Source organism: Dama dama, chromosome 6 (assembly GCF_033118175.1).
Source record: "Dama dama isolate Ldn47 chromosome 6, ASM3311817v1, whole genome shotgun sequence".
Lineage (NCBI taxonomy): Eukaryota > Metazoa > Chordata > Mammalia > Artiodactyla > Cervidae > Dama > Dama dama.
In genome coordinates, this window is record NC_083686.1 from 14,028,924 (window position 1) to 14,049,587 (window position 20,664).

The window sequence follows — 20,664 nt, forward strand, 5'->3', positions numbered from 1 at the left end:
ACTACTGGGTTGGCCAAAAAGTTCACTTGGGTTTTTCCGTAGGAGGGTACAGAAAAACCTGAACAGACTTTTTTGCCAACCCAATCAATACCTAGCAATGAAACCCTTTTTTAAAAGATGAACAGAACTCCAAGTGAAAACAGTGCAAGTTTCAGGGTAACCTACACAGCAGACGAGAAAGGAGGCCACCTGGCTGGTTTGAACCCCTCATCCCAGCTGTGTGACCTCAGACAGTTTCACCCTTTCCAGGCCTCCGGTGCCTCTTCTATGACTTGGGAATGTAAGAGGGCTGGCCTCTGGTTGTTTTTACGGACTAGACTAGTTAATTTTATTGCAGGGTGGTCACAATAGTGTCAGGCACTAGTAAATACTCATTTGTGAATGTTTTAAGCATAGTTAAACATTGATGGAGCTTCAGAACCGATTAAGAACCTTATACAGGCCCTTGGGCTTCCCAGGTGGCTCAGAGGTAAAGAATCTGCCTGCAATGCCTGAGTTGTGGGTTCAATCCTGGAGATGTGAGTTCAACCCCAGGTCCATCCCCTGGAGAAGGAAATGGCAGCCCACTCCAGTATTCTTGCCTGGAAAGTTCCATGGACAGAGGAGCCTGGCAGGCTACAGTCTGTGGGGTTGCAAAGAGTCAGATATGACTGAGCTCACACATACACACGTATAAGCCCTCACCAGAAGAATGTCCCTTCCAGCTTTTTAAAAACTTAACCTTTGTGAAAATAATTCATGTTTAGCTGAACAGAACTTAATGGAGTGGCTGAATCCCAACAGGAGCCTGGTGTTAGATGGTGCTCCGTCTATACCCCCTCCCCCAACACCACACCCCCTGGGACCCACCGTCCTGCCTTTCTCTCTGCCTCACGACTTTAATTCCTCATGACTACACATCCAGAAAAGGTTGGCTGGTACGTGTGGCTTATGATCTCAAACATTCCTTATTTAACCTAACTAATGAGCTTTGGCTGCGTCGCTGCCGCCCTCGAACAAATATTTATGGCACTATGATGCTGAGCAGATGTTGTAATTCCACAGTTTGAGTCAAACCCAAGTCCCACCCTCGGGAAAATCACCCAAGTCAGATCTGAGTGGGCCCCTGATTCAGTTAGAAGTGCCTCCCTGCCTTCACACACAGGAAGTGCTGTGGGGGCCCAGAGAGGGTGGAACTCCAGCCTAGGGTGGGAGACGGGGCCAGAAGGCTCCTGGGAGGCTGTGGGGCCTGCCCTGTCTTGATAAGAAGGGGAAGGGTTGGATTCAGCGAGGTCAGAGGAAGACTGTTCAACCTTCAGGGCACTCATCAGAGCCTCAGGCATTGCCCTGGATGCCGGGGGTCCCAGAGGATAAAGCCTGGGGTCCAAAGGCCAGGGTGGGATTGAGTCTTGGTCCTGGAGGCAGCTGCAGCCCCTCTCTTGGTTCTGAAGCCAGGGTCTTGGTATAAGGTCAGGGCTGAACTCAGGAAAATGGACCTGAGGGCCCTTTCAGGTACAGTGTGGAGGAGGAAAGGGACAGTGAAAACCATCCCCACTTCCCCAGCAGACCTGGCCGGCTGGCCCTTCAGAGGCAGATGCTGCTTCTTTGGACAGTTTCCACGGGACAGTAAACATCAGAAGGCCCTTGGCCCCTGTGGTCCTGAGAATCCCTGGCCTGTTCACCATCCTTCTTTCCTGTTGATAAACAGGCTGCTGCCTTCAGGGCCCAGGACCAGATGGTAGACGCATGGAGGGATTTACAGAGGTCAGGCTGTTGGGAGCAAAGGCTCCTGCTGCAAGGAGGGGACCTAGGTCTCTGAGCATCACTATGGGTCTGGCACTTTGTGAGGCTGTTTGGTTCTGGGAACCAGGTCCCACGACCTGCCACCTGACCTCCCAAACATATACACGTGAGAATTAAAGGTTCATGTTTGTCTTGTATGGACTTGGTCAAAGTCACACGGCCAGGAGGTGGCAGAGCTGGACAGAACCAAAGCCTGTTCTTTTTACGGAGCCATGAAGAAACCACCATTTACCTGGGCCATAAAATCCCTCTTCAGAACAGAGGGGTCACCCTTAGACCTGCCAGGAAAGAACTGTGCTGACCGCAGGGGCCACCAGCAGATTACCCCATGTCTGAGCACCGACGGGGGCCTTCACCCTCTCTGGGTCTGCAATGTAGTGGGGTGGGGAGTGGGGTCTCATGATCTACCATGAAACCATCACAGCCTTTGTGCTGCACAGGGAAGACGCTGTTGAGGCCTGGAGAGGGTTTGGTACCAGTTTCCCATACAGTGCGGTGAGACCACCAAATGCCAGGACTTGGAGGGGCATCTTTCACGGAAACTTCCCTGTCCATCTTCTCTGGGGGTGGAGAGCAGTATCAGAAAGACTGCCCTCAAAAAGATAAAAATTTAAAAAAAAGAAAGACTGCCCTCCTTTTGTGGACATGCCTCTAAAGACCAATTCTTGAGGACTTCCCTGGTGGTCCAGTGGTTAAGAGTTCGCCTTCCAATGCAGGGGAACACAGGTTTGATCCCTGGTCAGGAGACTAAGATCCCACATGAAAAAGTTAAAGAAAAAAAAAAGAAAAAGTTAAAGAAACAATGAAAGTCCTCAGTCATGTCCTACTCTTTGCAACCCCACGGACTGTAGCTCGCCAGGCCCCTCTGTCCATGGGGATTCTCCAGGCAAGAATACTGTGCTACTGTCCAAATTAAGCCTGCGCCCGCAATTACTGAGCCTGCGTGCTCTAGAGCCCGCTCACCACAGCATGGAAAGCCTGTGTTCCACAACGAAGACCCTGTGCAGCCAAAAAAAAAAAAAAAAAGACCAATTCTTCAACATTCACTTATTCAAATGCTCTTTTCCTTTTTTTTTAAATTTCCATTCTTGTATCCTGATCACATCTCATGTAACTGCAAAAACTCAAATTTCTCCAAGTACCTATTTCAAAGTTGTCCATAAAGCAGGACCTTGTCGTTCCTGAATGTGCTGTGAGACAACAGAATCCGTTAACCCTCCCAATTCCCGATCTGCACGTCTGGGTATCAGGGTTGAAGCCACACCAGCCTGCTGTGAGCACATGAACCTCTCTGTGAAGCTCTGGGAGAGCGCACTTTGGCTGGCTGGGTCTCCATCTGGGGACCGATGCCGCTCAGTCATCATGAAAAGAAAATAGTGTTCATTTGTTCAACAAATTGGTGAAGAGCAGTTTGAAGTTCTTCTGTTGTTGAAGCTGACTACTGCTGCTACTGCTAAGTCACTTCAGTCATGTCTGACTCTGTGCGACCCCATATACGGCAGCCCTCCAGGCTCCCCCATCCCTGGGATTCTCCAGGCAAGAAAACTGGAGTGGGCTGCCATTTCCTTCTCCAATGCATGAAAGTGAAAAATGAAAGTGAAGTCGCCCAGTTTTGTCCTACTCTTAGCGACCACATGGACTGCAGCCTACCAGGCTCCTCCGTCCATGGGATTTTCCAGGCAAGAGTACTGGAGTGGGGTGCCATTGCCTTCGGCAGTGCTGGTGGATGAGGAGAGTGGCTGTCCTCCTGTTACACAGAGGACAGAAAGGCTCGGTGTTCTGACGACAGTGCCTTTGACAGGTGGAAATTCCCAGGGGCCTCAAACCCTTACTGCAGATAGGGGGAGAAGGGGTTATAAATCATATATGAAGTGGATGGATGAAAAAATAAAATATACACAGTAGCTACTTTTAGAAAGTAGCAGAGGAAGAGATTAGGATAGTCTTCAAAGGGTATGTAGTTAATGTTTTTATAATAAAATGTTGGGATGAAAAGTTGCCCCACAATCTACCATTTGTGCACCCAACCCCTCGTATTTTGACGTGTCCTTGGGAACTCGCTTATGTCACTTTCTTAAAAGTGATGTGAAGAACTTCCCAGATGGTCCAGTGGTTGCGACTTCACCTTCCAATGCAGGGGGTGTGGGGGTTCTATCCCTGGTCAGGAGTTACGAGTCCACGCGCCTCACAGCCAAAAGAAAAAAAAAAAAAAAACACCCAAAACATAAAGCAGAAGCAACAAATTCAACAAAAGCTTTAAAAACAGCCCACATTAAAAAAATATGTAAAAAAAAAACGGGATATGAACCTAAAATTCTCCACCATTAGTGTGGGAAAGATCTCTAGGTGGGTTGAGGGCCCCATTCTATACCCTTCTTCACATTGGTTGGCCTCCTTTGCCGAGTGTTCTTGGGGGACTTCTACCCCCTCTAATCTCTGGCCCAAGCCTGGGTCAAAACCCTTTCCCTGGGTTCCCTGTTCCTCATGTGAGCCTGGACCAGGGTGGCACACGGCATCGTGAGTCCGGCTGGCTTACGAGGAGGTAGCACTCTCCCTGGGCCCCTGGGCCGTGGATCTATCTTCAGGGTCCTGGGAGGAGGGGCTTGCCCCAGCGCCCCTCGCCCCAGCCCCGCTCGCTGGTTTCCCACCACGCGCTGCCCTGTGTATCCCTGCTGGACAGGAGCCCCTTCCTCGACACCCAGCGGAGACCTCAGGCTCCTCCCTGTTCCACTTCCCCTTCCTTCTTGGCTCCTTCCCATCCGGCTTTCAGGTAGAAGCCCTTGTCCACACCCTAAGAGCTAAACACCCTAAAATCGCCCTACCCCGGGGTAAGCCCAGCATTTATATTCTGCTCAGTCTCACCCCTGCCTCTCCCAGCCTCTCTGCAGTCCTGGTCCCAGCACTGAGCTTCCCGCCAGCCCCACCGCAGGGCTGCAGACCACCCCCTGAAGCCGGGGCTTGAGGACAGGGGAAGCCATGGATGGGGTCTGGCTCCTGGGCTTGGGACCCTTCTCGGGCCTGGGACACTGGCCCAGTCTGTGCTTCTCCCTAAATCCTGGACCTGGGTACTTGCTCTCCTTTTCTTTTCACTTCTGGGCTGCCTCCCCCATTCTGCCCTTGGGGATTCCGCCCCGCCAGGGTGGTGTCTGGTTGCCCCAGATCCCCTTTGAATGCTGCTCTGGGGAGGACAGGCCAGGCCCTTTGATGGTGACCAGTCCCCCCAGGCAGGAGTGACAGGGACTTGCATGTGGGCCAGTGGTAGGGTCTGAGTCCCCAGATCTCAGCACCAGCACCCACAGGCCCTTGGCGTGGCTCCTGGCACTCCACCCTCACCCAGAGGTATCCCCCGGAAGCCCTTGGAGTCCTGCTATCTGCCTGTTATACCCTAAAGTGAGGGTTTTTTGGTTTTGTTTTTCTTAAAACTCCCCACCTCCCTATTTAGCCTCCTTGAGGGTCTCTGTCCCTTGTTCTTTATTTCTACCCTTTGGATCTACAGAAGAAACCAACTCATTAGGCAAGGTATTGTGTGATTAAAAGATCTGAAAGGTGAGCTTGGGCCGTAGGTGAGTAGCCCATGGTGGGGAGGGGGGCGGTGGCCTGGTTTAAAAATTAGTCTCAAAAAAAAAAAAAAATTAGTCTCAATGTAGCTTTGCTAAAGTGACAAGAGAAAAGGGGTTTCCTGCTGAGGGCTATTTCCTGTAAAGAGCTGCTTACAAATCCCCCTCTGTCAGATAATCATTTCATTTCTAGGGGATTATGGATGAAGGTCCATCTTCTGTAACCATGTCATGCTGAGATTGGGGGCCAAGGTCTCAGCTGAAAGATAGCATGAGTTTGAAGCATCTCTCTGCGGACAGTTTTAGTTGCCCGTTTACATATACAGCAGAACAAGCACCTACAATTATTTTGATGCTCATAAAGATATAGATGATGAGCAATAGCATTCATCTCATTCTCTTAAGGCCAGTTCTTGGAATTGTTCTAGCCCGAGATTCAGTGCTGCTCAGGATGGAACGTCTTAGGTCATGGCTGCGGCCTGGTCATCATGCTGTTCCCTCTGCTGGCAGCTATAGCATCTGTAAAACGGCTCAGGAATGTACATCAGATACTGAATCTGTGACTGTAGGGTCCTAATCTTTGACTACTTGAGCCTGCTCTTCTGTAACTCAGGGAGGCCCGAGAGACTTCAGTATCTCTGTGAACAAGAGGCATGGGACACAGAGGGGCCTTAGTACTGGGTAGGGCCCGCAGGATTCTGCTCAGTTCCAGCACTGGAAGGAAGCAGCATCACCCCGTTTTCCTTTATCTCTCGGAGGTCCCCTTCTTCTCTGGTAGTGAAGCCCTGATCTCGAGCTGGACCTTTGGAACAGCCCTGTTTCCAGTCTCCCCTGCCATGTCCCTAATTTCTGGCTACGGGGAGCAACTAGAACATTCTCCTCCTGACCTGAGAGTCAAGGAAAACGTTGGATTGGCTTCGCTTGGGTCATCCACTGACCCCATGACTTAACAGGTCAAGACACCTGGGCCAACACTGCACCCAGCCTGCTCACATGAGGGAACAGAAATTTCTCCCAAACCAGTTCATAGCCCAATCACCAGTAGAAGGGAAAGTGGCTGGTGCTGGCGATGAACAGCACTGTGGCCTTGCCCTCCCAGGTTGCAGGGAATCCAGGCTCTGGCCAGCAGTGCCAGGGGTCCCAGGGATGCATGCAGATCTCAGACCATCCTCCTGGGGGTTGTTGGTGGTCCTGCTCAGCCTCCTGCAGCAGCCCCTCTTCCTCCCCCACCTCCGCCTCCCCCAGCCCCTCCTCCCTCCTACAGGCTGTCTTCCCATCCTTCTCACAAGGTCTCCATTCTCAGCACGGACACATGCTACCCTGATTTCCCCCAGGGGACCGAGCTGCAGGGTTTAGCAAGACTTCCCTGAAGCTTGGTCCCAGTGTGAGGAAAGAGCAATGATGTCTTTAAACAGGCTTTCAGGGGCCTAGGTTCTGTGCTGACCACTTATGCAAGGATCTTCTTGTTTAATCTGCACTACCCCATGAGATAGGTACTAACATTCTCCATGCTTTGCGGATGAGAAAATTGAGGTGTGACAAGGATAAGTAACGTCCCCAAGATCCAGAGCTGCCATCAGGGCCAGGATTTGAATCCCTGAGCTGGACACCAGTGTCCCCACCCTGAACCACTTAGCCTCTGTGCTGCTCACCGAGTGGGTGCCCAGAAAACCGTCGCTGAACGAACAAATGAGCGATTAAGCAAAGACAAATGGTGAAGTCAGTTCTTGTTTGGCACATCTATAAATAATGCAGTCATTTGCACCTCTCACAGGCATTACACGTGTGTGAAATGAATAAGTCACTTCTCCAAACATCCATCTCCATTTTGCATGTTTGGATGTCTTTTTGCTTAATTTTGTTAATGGATTCCGTTCCATTTTTATTTTCACTTCTGCCCTTCCAATATTGCTGCCTTTTGTGGATGTCAGTTCTTTGAAATCCATCATGTCACTTGACTGTGTGGGCCCTATGTGGAAATCTTACAGCATCCAGGTAGAGACAATGGGGCTTTGTTTTTTAAAAAGGACACGGCTGTTTGAAATGAATCACTCACAACTGAGGCAATTATCTGGAGCTCTGAAAGCTTCTCGGTTGCTAGGAAACCACCTCTCCAAGCTGGTAAGCCTTTGCTAAAGTTTTCATCAAGTGGTTGAATTTCTGCAGGTCCTGACCCAGGCTGCCATTCTAAGCGGGGTTCCTGGCAGAGAACAAGCAGGAATCGTGGCCCGAAAACATCCTTCAGACAACACCCGTGGGGACCTAAAGTGGTTCAGTGGTTCAGGACCCAAAGTACTTCAGTCCAGGACAGTGTTTGGAGACACGCTGCCTGGGGTCAGATCCTGGCTCCAGCACTTACAGGTTTGTGGCCTTGTGAGAGGCACCCCTTCTCTCTTGCTGCCTCAGTTTCCATCTCTGTTAGATGAGCATCCTCTTTCATGGTGAGTTGCAAATGAAATGATGCATGCGATGCTCTCAGCACAGTGCCTGGAGCAGCCCACAGCTCAGAAGTATCCGCTGTTAATACAATAATGACTAATGACCTGGCCTGTGCTGGGTAAGAAAGCTGACGGGGCAGCTGGCTGGGCAGATCACTAGAGGCCCGCATTCCAGGTCAAGCCTCAAAGAGTGGCCAGTGGGCATCAGGAGCCTCAGAGCCTTCAGGGCTCAGGGAAGATGGGGCAACAGCTAGGCTTTCATCTGAGCAGAGGCTGGTCTGTAGTTGGGAGAGATTGGGGAGGGAAACAGAGTTTAGGCCTTATTCCATGCACCTTTGAAGAAAAGTTATGACCAACCTAGAGAGTATATTAAGAAGCAGAGACATTGCTTTGCCAACAAAGGTCCGTCTAGTCAAAGCTATGGTTTTTCCAGTGGTCATGTATGGATGTGAGAGTTGGACTATAAAGAAAGCTGAGCGCTGAAGAATTGATGTTTTCGAACTGTGGTGTTGGAGAAGACTCTTGAGAGTCCCTTTGATGGCAAGGAGATCCAACCAGTCCATCCTAAAGGAAATCAGTCCTGAATATTCACTGGAAGGACTGATGCTGAAGCTGAAACTCCAGTACTTTGGCCACCTGGTGCAAAGAGCTGACTCATTTGAAAAAACCCTGATCCTGGGAAAGATTGAAGGCGGGAAGAGAAGGGGGCGACAGAGGATGAGATGATTAGATGGCATCACTGACTCAACGGACATGAGTTTGGGTAAGCTCTGGGAGTTGGTGATGGACAGGGAAGCCTGGCATGCTGTAGTCCATGGGGTCACAAAGAGTCGGACACGACTGAGCGACTGAACTGAACTGAACTGGATTGCTCACCTGTGACCTGCCCATAGCTCAGCCCAGCGCCTGGCTTGGAGGAGGGGACCCATCCACACGTGCAGCTCCCCACTGGTCCCTGGCCTTCTAGGAGCCCCACTCACCCCTCTCTGCCACCATCTGGTTGCCAGCCCCCAAGCATTGCCCAGAGCACCTTGGCAGGGCCCTCCACCCTGGCTGCCCTCAAGAAAGGCAAGGTGGAGGCTGGTCCCACCTTTACTGCTGGGGTTTAGGCAGGGGTTTGGATCTTTCTGGGATCCTCATCTGTGAAAGTGGACAGGAATCTGCTGAAAAGGTTGACTGTGAGATCAGAATGAAGGTACCTGAGTGCGTTCGTTTCCCAGGGTCACTGTGGCACAGGGCCACAAACTGAGTGGTTTAAAACAACACACGTCTTCTCCTACAGCTGGGGGCTCGGAAGTCCCACGTGGTCTTGTGAATTGAAAATGTCTCCTGCCATAGGAATCAATAAGAAATGTCAGAGCAATCTGTGATCACGGGCCTCCAAACATGAATGAGGGCTCCCAAAACTGCAATCCAACGGATGCTGCTCCTCCCCAACGGTGATGGCTGAGGAGCTGGGGGAATGCAAGAAGCAGCCACTTGACACTCCTTAAGGTGAACAAGAAAGCAGGATTGGCCCCAGGGAGCTGAGGTGCACAGGAAAAGAATGAATTCAGGGAACCCACAGCCATGCATCTCCGCATACATAGAATGCTTAATTCCGCGATACCTGATCTTTGATGTTCAGACTGCCTGCTCCTGTTGCAAACTTGTATATAGCCTGATTTCCCCTCCTACCTTCTTGGGGCAGTTTTCTCAGAGATAATTGAGATGCTGTCTTCCGGGTTCAGAGTCCTAAACATTCCCACCATAACTGTCAACTTTCAGGTTGTGACTATATTTTTTAGTCGACAGTCTCACTGGGCTAAAATCCAGGCGTTGGCAGGACTGTACTCCTTCTGGAAGCTTTAGGGGAGAATCCATTTTCTTGCCTTTTCTGGCTTCTGGAGGCCACTCATGTTCCTTGGCCTGTGGCCCCTTCTTCCATCTTCAGAGCCAGCAGTGGAAGGGGAAGTCCTCACTGCTTGCTGCCTCTCCCTGTGAGTACAGTCAAGAGAGGTTCTCTACTTTCTGGAAGTCCTGGGACAGACTGGTCTCTGCTGGATAACCAAGGATACACTCCCCATTGTGGAGCCCTGTACCAAGGTCGCAGGATAAAAATCTCTGAAACTGACCAAGCTGCATAGCAACTGTTGCCATGAGCCTCCAGATCTAGATCTGCCAGTTCCCTGACCCCATATTATGTAAAATACCCACCCTACTATCCACCTTATAGCATCCTAACCAATCACCTAATGCCACCATTCCAGGAGAAATTTTCTCTGTCTTGAGGCTATAAATATTAGCTGCTAGCCTGTGAAACGGTTCAGCTCTCCCTTGGGCCGGCCCTCTGTGTCTCCCATTCTAATAAACTTTCTTTTCCTCTCATTCTGCCTCATGTCTGGAAATTCTTTTCCAACCCACGCATGGACCACAACATCCATCTCAGGTCCATAACCTTAATCACACCTGTGAAGTCCCAGAGGGGGTGCTCAAGTCAGTGCTGGGTGGGCCTGAGATCGTGGTGTCATCACTATCATCTAGGCATCCATCTGTGCTTTCATCATCTGAGTTTGAATCCAGGCTCCTCCACTTACGTTCAAGTTCTATGAATTTTGGCACAAGTTAAATCTTAATCTCTCTAAGCCTTATTTTTTTCATGTTTAAAATGGGTTTAGCAATAGCACTCCCCCTTCTGCCAAAAAAGGCATACATGAAACCTATGAGATACTATGTATAAAATCCCCATACAGTTGGGCCACAGAGCTTAACAAAGCATTTTTTAATTACCTCATTGGTTTTCCCTCAAGAAGAAATGGCACCACCCTCTATTTTTAATCTTCCCTCATGGCTCAGATGGTAAAGAGTCTGCCCGCAATGTGGGTCAGGAAGCTCCCCTGGAGGAGGAAATGGCAACCCACTCCAATATCCTTGCCTGGGAAATCCCATGGACAGAGGAGCCTGGTGGGCTACAGTCCGTGGGGTTGCAAAGAGTCAGACATGACTGAGTGACTAACACACACACACACACACACACACACACACACACACCCCTTCTATTTACACACAGGCTTCAGAGAGGTTAGCCCCGTGTCCAAAGTTACACAGCCCGGAAGTGGGTTTTCCTCCTTTCTCCTCTGTCCTGGAGTGGAGAGGTTGATGGAGAAATAAGTCAATCAAAGTCCTGTCAGCAGACCCACTAAGGCAGCTGCTGACTTCCTCCTGCTGGGCCTGAAGTTAAAACTTCCTCTTGAAAGTAAAGAGGTGAGGCCTGGACTCCCAGAAGGAGTGCAGAGAAACCACTCGGGACGTGAAGGGCTTTGCCACACATCCTCTGGCTTATCTCAGCCATCGCAGCAGGCAAGGCTGGCCTCTCTGCAGAACTAATTCAGATGCCCTACAGGCTGGCTTCTCCCAGCTCTTGTTCCTTGGGACACGGAGGCATGTGTGTAGTGGTACCGCTGGGTGAGCACTATATTAGGAGTTAGCTGGGCCAAATGAGAAATTTGGCTCCAGCATCTCCTAGCTGTGTGATTCTGAGCCAGTTTCCTAACTTCTCTGAACCCCAATTTCCTCAACTGTGCCATAATCTCAAGTTGGATGTGAGGGTTAGAAATGATCATGGGAGAATCGGAATATTTGGAAATCATGGTAGGCTATGCTAACTTGCTCCAAAACATAACAAAACAAAACAAAATAAAACAACTGCCATTTACTGAGTGCTTATGTGCCCGGCACTGTGATTTGCAGGCCATTGTCCAATTTAATCTCGCCCTTCCCCCCACAACCCCCAAACCACAAGGTTGGTATTATTATTATTAGCTCCATTTCCTTGGTGATGAAATCAGAGCTGAAAAGGTTAAAAGCTGCACTGGGAGCTGGAGGCAGGAAAGCCTGGAGGTGAATCCCGCTTTCCACGTGTGTCCCCACCTGCCATGTGCCTCTTGACGGGACCCATGACCCATTAAAAACAAACAGCATCCTGAGCCTCATTTTCGATGTAACATTTGTTATTTTATTGGAAAAAGCTGGTATTAACATATTTATAATTTTATTCAACAGTTGGATAATTTGTGAGACACCCAAGAAAACAAGAATGCACCTATGAGTTACAGAGTCCAAAATGGTCAGGCCTGTCTAATCTACCACCACGTATCCGAAGCCACCGAGCAATCAGTCCTCAGAGTATTGAAAATGAAAACGAAAACAACCCAACAACTTCACAATGACTATGTGAACATTCGTACGTTCAAAAAGAGCAGGAAATTTAAACAGGAAGGAAGCAAAGTTTGTGACTATGTTGCTGGCCCTTCTGCCATGTCTAGTCTTACCTCTTCCCTTGTCAACATCATTTTTCAACACACATTTTTATTCACAATGCTTTTATTCATTATGCTTTGGACATCATTATTTTCCAGGGATCCAAAGACATGCTTTTTCTTCTGAGAAGATCTTTTCCTTTCTTCTCCCTTTTCGGTTTGCTGTCCACAGTTTAAAACAGAGTAAGGAACCAGGAACTGTATTAAGACCTCCTTTTGAATGCAGTGTAAGCTTTGTACTTTGTAGAAATGGTCCATGTTAAATCTATGATCTGATCAGTAACCTCCATCTGCAAATGCAAATTGCCTCTCAGCATCTGAATCACAAAAGGAAATGATCGTGCCAAATATCCGAATAATTGTATAAGGCCCTCAGAGCTGGATTTTGGCTTCAGCAAGATTTCTATACAATTTATCACATTCTTGAACCTCTTTACAAAGGGAAAGAAGGAATCCAATCCTGTGATTGTTAATTTTAATTAGAATAGATATGTACATATAATACTATCCAGGTCACCTGGATTTTACAGTGATATATAAACAAACATTCTTCATTCATGTTGATTAAAAAAAAATCAATGGACCCATTTCCTTGTGTATTATTGTATGGCTGGAAGTGAGTGCACATGCGTTCTGTGCTTTAACACACACAAAAGTAGACCATTATCCGCTGAGAAAAATCTTGAGTTGGGTCTATTTCCTGGGTTAGGTTACATCTTGTTAAAAAAAAAAAAAAGGTTCAGTCGGGCCTCTGCACTCTGCTCTCTGAATCAAAATGCAAGCAAGCCACGTGGTTCCGCTGGGAGTTCCAAGGGCGAAGACAAGTTGGCGTGGTCGGCGGGTGGACCAAACCGATCCTGACGAAGCAGGAGGAAACCGTCTTGGAAACGCCGCATTCTCACTGGCCGGCGATGGGTCAGAAAAGAAAAGGTATCTTAAAATGGTCATAACATGCAATTTTCTTTTGGAGACAGTTCAGTGCATCTGGAAAAGGAGCTGGGGTCCACATCTGGGGTGGAGAGAGGGCAGAGTTCCTTATCACCAAACAGGCGAGGAGACCCGGGGAGGGGGGTCTTCTCCTTTCTGCGTCTCAGTTCTCCCCGACCTTCATCATCGTCCTACCTGCTCTGTCCTGCTTCACAAGATGGAGAGATGTTTCCAGAACCTTCCAGGCTGGAATGTTGCTTTAACATGAGCCACCAACGTGGTGGGATGGAAGGGGTCTTGTGGGAAGGCCTGGATGGAATTCCTCGCCCCTCCTTGGTTGATGCAGGCCTGGGGCCTCACTTTTCCCATGTGCAGAGTGGGGAATGACAAGTTATTCACCTTTAATTCCTGGCATGGAGCCTGGCCTCAGTGTGGAGTTGGCATGTATGGAGGAAATGAATGGGCCCCCACTTCTCAGGGTCATGATGAAGATTCGGGAAGATCATGGAGGGAGCCAGGACGAGTTCCCAGGAGATGCCGAGGACGGCTGCAGAATGACAGGAGAGCGGGCACAGAAGCCACAGGGGTTACACCCGCGGGCCTGGAGGGCCGGCACCACGCCTAGCACTGGGCAAATGCTCTGAGAAGGGTGGTTAAGTGGTGGAGAAAACAGGCACGCACTGTAGGTGGATTCCACTCCCTTTCTTCTCGAGAAACTCTAAGGGACCTGGGATATTTTGAAAGACATTAAAATAACCTAAAAGAGGAACTGGCAAATTCTCAGCATGAATTCACCATCCAAAATGCAAAAAGGTGAGACCCTCGGCTCTGCGACAGTGGCAACTGCTCCATTTAGCATCTAAAGAATCCCTGGCTGGCTTGTGTGAGCTTCGTTATCTGTCCCCGGAGCCCTGAACTTGGGCCAGTGAGGCGCGCGAGACACACTGCTCTGGGGCCCCGGAGGCCCCCAAGAAAGGAAACCGCTGGCGTGAAAAATGAACGCGCAGACGGAAAACATCCTAAGAAGGTGGGAAAGACTGCACGCGATTAAAGTACAGGATGCAAGAAGTGAACTTCCAGGCCGACGATCCCGTCGGTTTACTGTGACTCCTTCTTTGTCCTGCGTTCCAACAGAAATCATCCGCGAAGCCGGGTCCGGTCCTGGGATGCTTGGAGGGATCCGGCCCGGCACCGCCCCCCGGTGGCCGCTCCGGCGCGCGGCCGCCGCGGTTACCTAGTGCATATCGGAGTTCACCTTGTCCTGGAAGATGTACAGGTTGTTGGTGGCCGCGATGGCGATGATGTTCTCGGCCGGGTGCCAGGCCGTGTGCAGGATCTTCTTAGTGAAGTCCAGGCTGTCCACGCTGATGTCGTCCCGTCGCCGCTTGCCGCCCACGCACACGCGCCGCGGCTTGAGCACCGCCCGGGGCTTGCTGCTCTCCCGCGACGCCTCCAGGGTCACATCCCGCTTGGTGTTCCGGTCAAACATGCGGAAGAAGTTGTTGTAGGCTCCGGTCATGATGACGCTGGCGGGAGAAGGAGAGGCAGGCGTCAGGCCGGGCCCCGGAGGAGGAACGAAACCTGTCGCTGCTTCCCGGGGCTGCAGAGCCGTCACCCCAGGAATGGGGACCCTGTGGGAGCAGACGGGGGACAGGCCTGCCTCCTCCCACCTTCTCTGGGGGGGTCTCATATCTCCCCCCTCATATCTCGGCTGCATCAGCACACAGACTTACAGCCAGGAGCTGAGACGGTTGAAGGCTCTGCCCCAAGCATCATAAAAACATTCCCTTGTACTTTGCCCTGTATCCCAGGGGAGAGAGCTCTAGACTTTAAATGAGATTAGGCAACAGCAGAAGGAGGGCAAAGGAAAACAAACACAGGAGACACGGGGCTATAAACTCAGCACCGACCAAGTGCAGGTCCCCCCAAATCAGCCAGACATGTCCTTCTGGTAGAAACCTAGGACCCTCCTGCAGTCTGAGTAGTTGAGTGACTAAACGATCACTCTGCACACCATCCATGTGCAGGTGTTCACAGACCTCCTCCCACCATGTCCAGCTAAAGCGTATTCTCCATTTGTCTATCCACTGCCCACCTCTTCTCCCCCACCTCTCCTAAGGAGAAGGGATTCCTGTTGAATCAGAGAAAGGATGTTAATTTACACAGTAAGAGCTGGGAGAGCAAGAATAGCAGCTACATGGATCTGGGCCTGGAGAAAGAAGGGGGTTAAGGATTTGGAGCATCTGGGGGTAGGAAGTCACTGGGGAGGTGGGAACATTCCGGAAAGTAATACTGAGGGCTCGGAAGTGATCCCCTTCAGTGTTCTTCAGGAGAGATGCGGGTCGATTGGAACCCCTCCTCCCTTTTGGAGATGAACTGTGCTTCCCGATGGTGTCATTGCTCCCAGAGGAGCCACAAGGACCCCTGGGTTTACAAGGGTTACTCACATGAGCTATGGCTTCAGTATAACCCCAACTATAGGAATAATCCCATGTGAAGGAGACGCACAAGGGCAGGGGTCCACCTGGGTGAACCAGGAGAGTGTGGGAGCTGAGGCCCCGGCCTGTAGCATCTTTATGGGAGACCTGGGGAAGCCCACCTCCCCGGGGCCCACCTGAGAACGGACAAGTTGTGATTACAAGTCACCTCGCCAAGGCTATGGTTTTTCCAGTGGTCATGTATGGATGTGACAGTTGGACTACAAAGAAAGCTGAGGGCTGAAGAATTGATGCTTTTGAACTGTGGTGTTGGAGAAGACTCTTGAGAGTCCCTTGGACTGCAAGGAGATCCAACCAGTCCATCCTAAATGAGATCAGTCCTGGTTGTTCATTGGAAGCACTGATGCTGAAGCTGAAGCTCCAATACTTTGGCCACCTCATGCGAAGAGCTGACTCATTTCAAAAGACCCTGATGCTGGGAAAGATTAAGGGCAGGAGGAGAAGGGAATGACAGAGGATGGGATGGTTGGATGGCATCACCGACTCAATGCACATAAGTTTAGGTAAACTCCGAGAGTTGGTGATGGACAGGGAGGCCTGGCATGCTGTGGTTCATGGGGTCGCAAAGAGTCAGACACGACTGAGCGACTGAACTGAACTCACCTGTGGACCATCTCTTATGTCGGTCCTGCTGGGTGGGGGTGACCTGGATGTGGGTTGGGGAGGGAGGCCCCTGCCTGGTCACTAACGCTTCTCAGGGAGAGGGGTCCCCCTGGCAGAGGGCGGAGGGGAGGGGGACATCTGTCTCCCCATGCGAGAACACAGCACTGTGTCTCCTTTCTCACCGATCAATCTGCCCCTCTGAGCTCTGATCCTTTACAGAAAGGACATTTTCCTGGGCTTGGGGCCTGGCGAGTCTGGGCCAGGAGCTCTCTTTTGGTTCCAGCCCACGAGTGGCTCTCTGCCCAGGCTGTGTGTTTCCTGGAGACGCCGTGCACCCATGACCTTCTGCCAGAGCCACAACTGCAGTGTTAGTGATCGGCGCCACCTCCTCTTGACACCCAAACTCTCTCAGAGATGGGTGGTTCAGAGATGTGTGGGTGGGTGTTTGGGGGCCGTAAAGATGGAACACCCCTTGCATAAAGTGGCTCTTCCAAGGCTGTTCTGGGGGGCATCCAGGCAGAAGGGGGGCTAGGCTTGCTAAGGCCCCAGTGGGGGGCAGAGGGCACATGCCAACAGGGTGGTTGGAGAGGAGCTCCATAAAAGGACTGCTCACACATGTTCTGGAAGGTTCTAAGCGAAAATGCTGTGCCTGGGGACTGGTACATTTGTCGGTTTTGAAACCCGCCCCGCCCCCCCCACCCCGGGCCTGAGACATGAGGGGAGGGAGGAGTCACAGGAAAGAGAGAGAGAAAGAACCAGAGACACAGAAATCTGTGTGAAGGGGGCTGTCCTCTGAAGGAAGCTGTGCTCTGGGGGACACGGTTAGCCAAGATGACAGGGAACAGGGGGATAAACGATCCGGCCTCTCTCATCACCCTCAGTCTCCTTCTACTGTCCCCCATGGTTAAACCCAGCCAGAGGCCAGTGGGCACACAAGCCTGTGGATGCCCCACGGGGTCAACATCCAGGCACAGTCTCTTAGGAGGAGGAAGGTGGAGACGGGAGCTGGAGGAGTTGGGGGCGGGGTGGAGGACACCTCTGGGCTCACCTCGAAACACTAATCAATCATCCACAGGCAAGCATCTGTCTCCACACCAGGCGGGGGCCCCTGGGACACGTGTGTCTTGTTTGAGTCCCCAGGGCCTGGCTTGGCCCTCCTAGGGGTAAGTGGTCCTTGAAGGAAAGACAACCCCCAGCAACAGCCAACAGGAGCTGACCAAGCAGAGGAAACGCCCCACCCCCGCCCCCAACCCATGAAGATTAAGGACGCAGTAAATGCTTTGTTAACCAAATGGACTGAAGGGCCAGAAGCTTCTCTTAGTCATGGCCAGACCCACAGGTTCAGAAGGTGTTAGCCCCTCATAGGTGTTAGTGCACTGAGTATCTGCCGAATGAATGAATGAATGAACAAATGACTGACCGAATGAATAAGCGAATGCCATGGAAGGGTCACTCACAGTTATGGCCACACTTGGAAGAAAAGTTATGACCAACCTAGACAGCATTAAAAAGCAGAGACATTACTTTGCCAACAAAGGTCCGTCTAGTCAAAGTTCTGGTTTTTCTAGGAGTCATGTATGGATGACTCCATACATTGGACCATAAAGAAAGCTGAGGGCTGAAGAATTGATGTTTTTGAACTGTGGTGTTGGAGAAGACTCTTGAGAGTCCCTTGGACTGCAAGGAGATCCAACCAGTCCATCCTAAAGGAAATCAGTCTTGGGTGTTCATTGGAAGCACTGATGCTGAAGCTGAAACTCCAATACTTTGGCTACCCGATGCGAAGAACTGACTCATTGGAAAAGATCCTGATTCTGAGAAAGATTGAAGGTGGGAGGAGAAGGGGATGACACAGGATGAGATGGTTGGATGCCATCACCGACTCAATGGACATGAATCTGAGTAGACTCTGGGAGTTGGTGATGGACAGGGAAGCCTGCCGTGCTGCAGTCCATGAGGGCACAAAGAGTCGGACACAACTGAGCAACTGAACTGAACTTAAGTCTTAGAGGGGCATGAAATGCTCTGCCCGGTCCCCCTCCACCCCCCACCCCACACGGATAGGGGACAGACCGGGGGTGAGTGGAGCGGCTTTTCTGACACTATGTGGGGGAGCGATGGGGTGGGGTGGGGCTGGCAGTCAAATGGTTCTCCTTTTTAAGAGACTCGTCTAATCCCTGGAGGTGAAGGGAGGGTGGGCAGAGAATTCTAATGTACTTTCTGACTCTATTCTTTTCTGTTTTAAAATCTTAATTGGTGTGAATAGATCTGAGTGTTGTTGAGACAATGAAATGACAAGTCGCTGGTGGGCGTGAGGAACCCGCCCCTCCTGGCCCGCTGGCTGCCGGCTGGTTGGTGGAGAGGGTGCCCTCGGCGCTCTCCTTCCCAAAGTGGCCTCTCTTCTCTCCCCTGATGTCAGCTCACCCCGAAGACTGGGTGGGCTCCTATGTCACCTAAGTTATGACCCATGAGGATTCCTGACAGTGTGACTCCCCCAGTGTGGGACAGGGAGAGGGCTGAGCCTGAAGACGCCCGCAAAGCAGAGAGGATCTGGCGCCTGAAAGTCACTGAAGCCCAAGTCTGGGTCTCTGGGGCTGACCTAGGGATGCTGGGTGTGCCAGCGGTTGCCCCTTGGGGTCCAGGCATGTGACCCTTGGCCCGGTCATCGCCGAGTGTTGTTGCTATTCAAGTTGCTAAGTTTTTTCTGACTCTGTGACACTGTGGACTGTAGCCCAACAGGCTCCTCTGTCCTCCACTATCTTCCGTAGTTTGTTTAGATTCCTGTCCATTGCGTCAGTGGTGCCATCTAACCAGCTCATCCTCTGCTGCTGGAATGCATTCATCACCGCAGTGCCTACCCCTTAACCAGCAGCTCTGCCAGCCGTGGGGCACCTGTGTTCAGGCTGGAGGACAGGCTGGAGGAGGGTGGAGTGAAGTCAGCAGAGGGGCCATCCTACCACCCAGCGCCCAAGCATCCCAAGGCCAGGGGATGGGGTGGGGGAACAGAGGGGTGCATGGACAAGTTGACACTGGCCACCACAAGCAGACTCTCAGGGGCGACCCCACAGAGCTTGGGAGATGACACAGGGGACCGCTGCCCAGGTTGCACCGTCCGTTGCCCCTTCTTCCTGCCTCTCAGACACAGCAGGGCTGTGAATGAGGAGAGGTGGGCAGGGGAGCGGGGTGGCAGAGACCCGGGTACCCTGTGGGTATGAGGAAACTGGGTCAGAGTCTCCATGTGCAGGACAGCCAGCGGGGCAGTGAGCACGGCCAGGAGGGCTTGCAGGGCTGGGGAGAGGCCTGGGCCCCCGCCCAGGCAGCGCCTGCTGACAGGTGAGCAAGGAGGGTGAGCAAGGTGAGCGAGGAGGAGGCAGAGGCAGGGAGGAGAGAGGGCGAGGTGGGTGAGGTACCAATGTGTGTGTGTGTGTGTGTGTGTGCATGTGCACCCCTGCAGAGAGAATCCTCAGGCCTAGGGGTCACCAGCCAGGATGGACTCTGACCTCCAGACCCAGGGCAGCAATCCCACCAGGCCTGTCTGGCTCAGCAGACAAGAGGGGGCCTGCCCGGGACCCCACCAGATGCCCTGTCACAGCTCCAGCTGGTGAGCACTGGGGTAGGGCTCTGCAGGCGGGGTCACGGGGCTGGCCCGTGCGGTTTCCCATCTGTAAGACGGAGTGACGAGGGACCCCAGCCCCTGGTGAGAATAGCCCCAAGAATGGACTAGATAATATGCTAAAACGCTTAGAACAGTGCTGGGCTCAGTAAATTCCATCTCCTCTTATGTGTTAAATGCTAACAGGTATTTATGGTGCTAGAGAAGACTCTTGAGAGTCCCTTGGGCAGCAAGGAGATCAAACCAGTCAAACCTTAAGGAAATCAACCCTGAATATTCATTGGAAGGACTGATGTTGAAGTCACAGAGGATGAGATGGTTGGATGGCATCACCGACTCAAAGGACATGAGTTTGAACAAACTTCAGGAGATAGTGAAGGACAGGGAAGCCTGGTGTGCTGCCATCCATGGGGTTACAAAGAATTGGACATGACTTAGTGGTGGAACAATGAACAACATTTATGGATTCTAACCATCCCTGTGGCCCACCTGTCTGACTAGGAGCCCAAGACTATGGAAGCAGAAGGAGGGAGTGGGTGACGGATTCCCAGAGAAGGGTGCTGCCTGCCGAGGGGCTGGGCTGGGGGGCCTCACCCTTCCCTCTGTGCCTGCAGGGGCAAGAGAAGGGAGAAGGCAGCCCCCTGGTTCTCCAGGGAGCAGTTCACGGAAGCCAGTGGGCACTGTCACACCACACCCACCCTTCTCCTGAGCCACCAGGGAAGGGAGAGCGAGATCATTAAAGTCGTTTGCAAGCCACACCGCTGCTAATCCTCCTTCCATTCAGGTGCGGGATCCAGAGGACACCCCTGGGGAGGAGGGAGACCCCCAAACACCGGCAGAGGGAGGTCTTCCACCTCGGACCACCCGGTCCCAGCATCCTGCAAACCACGCCAGGTCAGACTGACCCATCGCTCCCATTCTTAGGCATGCTCTAACATGCCCAGAAGG

The 20,664-nt window shown here is 51.6% G+C and overlaps 1 protein-coding gene across 2 annotated transcripts in view; it reads right to left on the reverse strand.

Annotated features, from left to right (window-relative positions):
• Positions 1-11,768: 11,768 nt before the first annotated feature.
• PPP2R2C (protein phosphatase 2 regulatory subunit Bgamma) overlaps positions 11,769-20,664 on the reverse strand; it is a 164,230-nt gene continuing 155,334 nt past the window's right edge. For both annotated transcript variants that reach the window (XM_061145170.1, XM_061145171.1), the window contains exon 9: positions 11,769-14,528. In XM_061145170.1, coding sequence (XP_061001153.1) covers positions 14,237-14,528 — 292 coding nt within the window. In that variant the 3' untranslated portion in view covers positions 11,769-14,236. The remainder of the gene's footprint in view (positions 14,529-20,664) is intronic.